The sequence below is a fragment of the Selaginella moellendorffii genome, unplaced genomic scaffold, assembly GCF_000143415.4.
Source record: "Selaginella moellendorffii unplaced genomic scaffold, v1.0 SELMOscaffold_10, whole genome shotgun sequence".
Lineage (NCBI taxonomy): Eukaryota > Viridiplantae > Streptophyta > Lycopodiopsida > Selaginellales > Selaginellaceae > Selaginella > Selaginella moellendorffii.
The window spans coordinates 1,940,695-1,946,049 of NW_003314271.1; the positions used below are offsets into that span (position 1 = coordinate 1,940,695).

Genomic DNA, 5,355 nt, shown 5'->3' on the forward strand with positions numbered 1-5,355 from the left:
GTCCGGGCCGAGCCGGGTTTGACGCTCTTTTGCAGCGGTCATGGCCTCCAGAAATCCGGGAAGCTCTTCGACGCGTTTTCCCCATGGAACACAAGCAGTTAGTTGCTGCTGCTGCTTCGACTTTATCGGCGGTGGGAGACTGTAGTCAGAGTCGTTCTTTTCAATATCCGGTAATGGAAGATCTATCAAACAAAAGCACGGAGTCAGAGAAAAACTTATGGACCAATCTTGGCATACTCTGAGTCTGAGAACCAGATGAGCTGCTGATCTCCATCCAAACACTGATGCAAGGAGCCACAAGACAACACGTATGAAGACAGGATTTTTTTTCAGCTGATTTCAGTGTAAAACAGCTGTTGAGAAAACGTGAAACCTCCGCTGTACCTTATGTACCGGTACTATGAGAGTATAGCACGACAAACAAAAACCAAGCACAGTTGTTAAAAAAGATTAAATTTGCTTAAATTGATTAATCTCCTCCAATACTTCATGTATCTGAGCAAAACAAAACCTCCAGGCAGTCAGAAACAACAACAAAGGATTCTCTTCACCTCTGGTTTTTCATTAGAAACCACCCTGGTTATGTTCCTTACGGTCTGTCGAAATGATCGGCAATGGCTCGATCCATAAGGGCCCGCCGATGGAACTACGACACTCGGAGAAGAAAGCCTCTTGACGTGGCGTAGAATATAATTAGCTTTGGACAACTCGGTTTGCTTCGTTGGAAACAGAATAGTCATCTGAAGAACGAAAAAACATATCAATCATGTAGTAAGGCCATACGGAGAAAACTTATTTATCTCTGGCAAACGACCTCTCACCCAGGACGACCCTCAGTCCAGCTTGTTCATTTCCGCCTGCATTCCCATTGCCTGCATGCACACATACATAGTCAGTATACAGGTAATAATAATCTCCTTTCTTTCCTGATGTCCTTGACAAGTTTCTGTTCGCCATCGCTTTTAACCGAAGATTCTATAAGAGACAAACTCTGTAGGATATAAGAGCCGTTCAAATCCTCGTTTACTAGACAAAGTAATATAGCATATCGTCCCTGGAACCAAGGTTGCAAAACTGATAAAAGAAAAGAACTGAACTCTCTTACCAATATGAAAGTTTTGGAGAAAGCTTTGGAGCTTTCTTACTGTTTGATCTTGCCAGGATCAACTCCGGGCACAGATCCTTCCCCCAGCCATAGGACTAACTCCGCCGAGACAGATCTTTCAGTTAAGACCGTGATGCTGAGCATGTTCCCGTAAAGCATTCTCTCCGTCAGCTTCACTATAACATTGTCTATAAAATTCAGCGTCATAACAGAGAGACAGCCTTAACATGAGAAAAAACAAAACGTGGCCTTACACGATATCGTCAGAAACCAGGGAATCACTTTCGATTCATGGAAGCATTATGGTTGCCTGCGAATCAAAGAATGTGAAAATAAAGATAACAATCAAACATGCTTCTGCTAGAACCTGATCATCAGGTACGGTTCCGCTGAGTGACTGAAGTACCGACAGAAAAAAGTGATAGCAGAAGAACAAGTAGTGCCTACGATAGCAAATTTCGACAAACTGGAGGGACAAAAGGGTCCGCTAGGTCGTCGGCAAGCTTCACGCATAGCAAGTTGCAAGCGGAAAGGCCGATTCTAGCTTTACCTGGCCTGACATTCCATCTCGACTCTGAAGTTTAACCATTCCATTTTCAATCTGTTTAAATCACACAAATATTAAAATCTTCATACAGTTGATGGATGACAAAAATTACCTCAATCATACCGAAAGATGGTCCGCAGTCCACTTCTGCAATATTATAACTTTTAAACTTGTAGTGCAAAACTTAGAAGATACTCACCGTCACAACTCAAACTCTTGTCACTGGTGTTTGTCAAACCACTGAGTGCTACCTCATAAAGGGCACGAGGGAATGTGAGTCCGCCGTATCGGGCTTGCAATCCTGGCCTTAAGACCTTCAAAACCAGGAGCTTCGAGTCGATAAAATACCACGAAACCAAATCAGTGGACGTACTCGGATACGAGAGTGTTCTAAACCACTGCTCAGGATGATGACACACCCCGAAGCTTTTGTAAGAAGCTCAAGGAGGTTCATCTGTGCAGCTGTGTAGCAGTCCCAGTTGTCTAAAGAACAAGAGCTGCTAGCCTTTTTTGAAAAGCCTTGTCAAGTGTGGAAAAGAACAAACCCAGTCTTACCTCGTCATCAGCTGCTAGAACAGATGAACTTGACACTATTAGCTTTACAGGTGAATTTGACTGCAGCAAAGTGGTTTCCAGCCAATTTCTTTGATGGTTTCCAAGAACGTCGCAGAAGTTAGAGTTTGACAATAACTTAGGCAGCTCTGATTCTGTAAAGGACAACATAAGTAAAGTGAAAGAAAAATACACTGCAGACCATTCAAGAACAGACTATCCTTGCCACAGCAACTCCCCATCCCAGTCTCTCCTCCGAGAAAATCCTCACACCTGTAAATGCAATGTGAACAGCTTGCGAACCAAAAAAACTTACCATGCACGATGCTCAGGAGAAGTTTTTGTCCTTGTAATGTCCTTGCAAAATGCTCTTTTAGTGTGGCATGGTAGCGGATCACGATAGTATCGAGTGTCTAAAAGGATGACATCAATCTCATAGCCTTTACTTTCTTGATTCAGCGTGTACTGGAAAGACAAAAAAAGCTTATCTATGTCCTTCAAACGTTTGTTAAATTTTATAGTACCTTCCATTCTATTCCACGACCACCATTCCTCCGAGGGCTGTCAAGACTTTCCCCAAGAGCATCTAAGAAAACTTGTTTCAAGGCATCCTTTTGAGGCAGCCGCTTATTTCCATGCCTCCTGTATAAACAGACATATATCAGTAAAGCAGCAGAGCCTTTAGCTTCATTACCATCCATAGTCGTGGTCACTATATGTTCCAAATATCCTTTTCGGGCACACTGCTGGATCAGCACCGGGAGGAGGAAACAAGCCTTTTTCTCGATGTCCAGGACACATGAACGCGAGAAACTGTAAAAAAATCGGAGCGCTCGCCTTGTCAATGAGAAAAAAAATGGAAAGAAAAGTTCGCAAAAAAGATTTGCCTGCGCATAGTCTGGATTGGCAAGCTGAACTTGCATCTTGCTGGCGGCATGCTCCAAGTCACCTAGAACAGAAGAATGCATCGAATCAAATAGACTATGATAAAAGAGAGAACGTTTCTAAAATCTAAACTCGCAAGTTCTCACCTGTCATACAAAAATGTGGAGGCTGTCTCAGCCAATCTGCCGAGCAATTGCACTGGTAGTGATTTGGAGAAGCATCGCAGTTCACTCGAGCTTCATCCAAGTAAGCCATATTACCGAGCCTGGAAAGTATTGTTTCTAGCTAAAACACCGAAAATGATCCATTCTCTTACCATATCCATGCGTGAGGATCGCTTGGAATGATCCCATGGACCCAGACCGGCTGAGCGCTGTAATCGTGAGAAGAAGACGATCCAAACGCGATCCTTGACACCCGGGGCCCCGATTTGCTACCAGAAATCCGCGTCGCGTCGTCGGGGAAGACGAAGCTCCAGCAGATTACGAGGCCGATCGAGCACAGGACGAAGAGCGCGACGAGAGCAATGACAAAGGCTTGCTGCGGGATTTAGGTCGGCATTGTAGAGCTCGATCGAGGAGGAAACGAGAGACTTACGCGATTGAGGCGGGACGACCGGCGCCTGGAGGGGAGATTATGGAGCGCGCGCGCCGTGCGATTGCTGTACAGCGCCTGGGCGCTAGCTCTCCTCATCGAACAAGAAGAAAACTTACTCTTTCCCTTGGCAAGCAACCATCAATTATAAATGCCACATACTTTTCTAAGGAAATGCCAAATACACCGAGGAACATTCCTTCGATCCAAGAAACAAAGTAAAAATCAAAGTAAAAGTAGTTACAATAGTTTCAACTCTTTGCTCAAGACACTTCTTTTGGGGCTACTTCTTTTGGGGGATTTGCATCTCCCTTTGGAGGCTCCGGCCAGTACGAGGTCGCCTTTCCACTCTTTGACACCGCCTCTAGCACTTGTTCCGGCTTGAGGCTGCTCGTTGTCACCGAAACTTTTTGCTCCTTGAGATCAATCTCGAATTTGTCCACTCCTGCGAAACCAACAGAGTCGATCTAGAAGCTTTCGAGCAGCAAAAATGGAGTAACAAACCTTCCAGCTTGCCAAGGACTCGCTTCACTGCACCAACACATCCCTGACAGGACATTGCCACTTTGAGCTCCACAATCTGGAATGAAAGCAAGAAAAAAAATTTCAACAATTGGGAAAGCAAAAGAAACCGAGCTAGTCCAAACCTCCGGCATGTTGCTGATGAGTGAAGCTGCAATAAAATCGTTGGCCCTTTCACCTTCGATAATGTCACCTATTAAAGTACCTGAGTGTGGTCCACTCTACAGTTTCAAGAACTTTAACCAGAGTCCGATCTTTACAGCCATTGCGCGTTTACGTTTTCTTTCAGCTCACTGAAACAAATACGAGTTATAGATTATACATAAGAACACAAAGCCATACCAGATACTCTTCAAGAATGGACTCGTTCCCGGCTCCTCGATCTTTGGAAAACATCCAGAAATCCATAGACGCTCCCAGGTGGATAGGGGCTGAAGTATGTTTTTCACACTGCATGAACGCAATAGTCAAGTACTCTAGATACAAAAAGGCCTTACTACCTTGATTCGGAAAGCCTCGAAAGTTCCTCAAGCAGACACTCCCTTGCTTCAACCGATACGTGTAGATTGATTAAGGCATCAACCTTGAGACGAGCGTCCATATCCATGAGTCCTGCAAGGAAGGGAAAACAATATAAGTAGCTAAGAGAACGTTTAGCACAAGCTCACCAGCTTTAACCAGTCGCGCATCCTTTGTGCTGATGAGACAGTCTTGTTGCTCCTTCGATAGAATTGATAGTTTCTCTCCGGTGCTGAGCTCAATATAAGCCATTGATAAGTCCCCATCTTTGGTCAAAAAGCCTGGAAGGAGAAACTGAACGATGTTTTCATATGAGACCATCTCCCTGGAAGATTCATTTTCGTTGGAGCCAATGAAACCCAGAAGTTTCACCATTGCCTCGACCACGATATTTGGAATTTCCATATTATACACAGTACCATCCTCTCGTTTAGAAAATAGCTTCACCAAAGAACCACGAACATCATCCCATTTAGATAAAGGCTGTGTGCAGACTGTGTTGAAAGCATCCAAGAAAATTCCAAGATGGGAAAAGCATTCTCGCCATTCCAACCTGAAATAATTTCCTTTGCTGATGTCGACAGAAGGCTAGAGGCCAAAAGTTTCCTTGATACAAGCAAGCGCGCACTGA

The 5,355-nt window shown here is 44.4% G+C and overlaps 1 protein-coding gene across 4 annotated transcripts; it reads right to left on the bottom strand.

Moving 5' to 3' along the window:
• Positions 1 to 440: 440 nt before the first annotated feature.
• LOC9650319 lies at positions 441 to 5,124 on the bottom strand. Of its 4 annotated transcripts, none has more exons than XM_024673349.1 (23): positions 4,874 to 5,124; positions 4,706 to 4,817; positions 4,548 to 4,655; positions 4,331 to 4,498; positions 4,188 to 4,263; positions 3,687 to 4,128; positions 3,406 to 3,629; positions 3,236 to 3,354; positions 3,092 to 3,153; positions 2,899 to 3,017; positions 2,729 to 2,846; positions 2,521 to 2,669; positions 2,422 to 2,477; positions 2,208 to 2,359; positions 2,026 to 2,157; positions 1,852 to 1,966; positions 1,765 to 1,799; positions 1,473 to 1,706; positions 1,360 to 1,415; positions 1,106 to 1,293; positions 815 to 1,054; positions 552 to 740; positions 441 to 495 (listed from the first exon to the last, which is right to left on the bottom strand). In XM_024673349.1, exons 6-18 carry the CDS (start codon positions 3,780 to 3,782, stop codon positions 1,611 to 1,613), a joined length of 1,473 nt encoding a protein of 490 aa, XP_024529117.1. In that variant the 5' UTR covers positions 3,783 to 4,128; positions 4,188 to 4,263; positions 4,331 to 4,498; positions 4,548 to 4,655; positions 4,706 to 4,817; positions 4,874 to 5,124; the 3' UTR covers positions 441 to 495; positions 552 to 740; positions 815 to 1,054; positions 1,106 to 1,293; positions 1,360 to 1,415; positions 1,473 to 1,610. The 4 variants fall into 4 exon arrangements, with proteins under 4 accessions (XP_024529117.1, XP_024529116.1, XP_024529115.1 ...); XM_024673348.1 differs by having other exon boundaries at positions 1,106 to 1,281; positions 2,407 to 2,477; XM_024673347.1 differs by having other exon boundaries at positions 822 to 1,054; positions 2,407 to 2,477.
• Between the last annotated feature and the right edge of the window lie 231 nt (positions 5,125 to 5,355).

Bases quoted from the DNA above. Each gene is read 5' to 3' on its own strand.
- LOC9650319 (XM_024673348.1), bottom strand. From the start codon at position 3,782: ATGAGGAGAGCTAGCGCCCAGGCGCTGTACAGCAATCGCACGGCGCGC. The intron at 3,018-3,091 runs GCAAATCTTTTT...ATTTTTTTACAG, and splicing joins CCAATCCAGACTATGCGCAG to TTTCTCGCGTTCATGTGTCC. The intron at 1,967-2,025 runs GTACGTCCACTG...CTGGTTTTGAAG, and splicing joins TAGAACACTCTCGTATCCGA to GTCTTAAGGCCAGGATTGCA.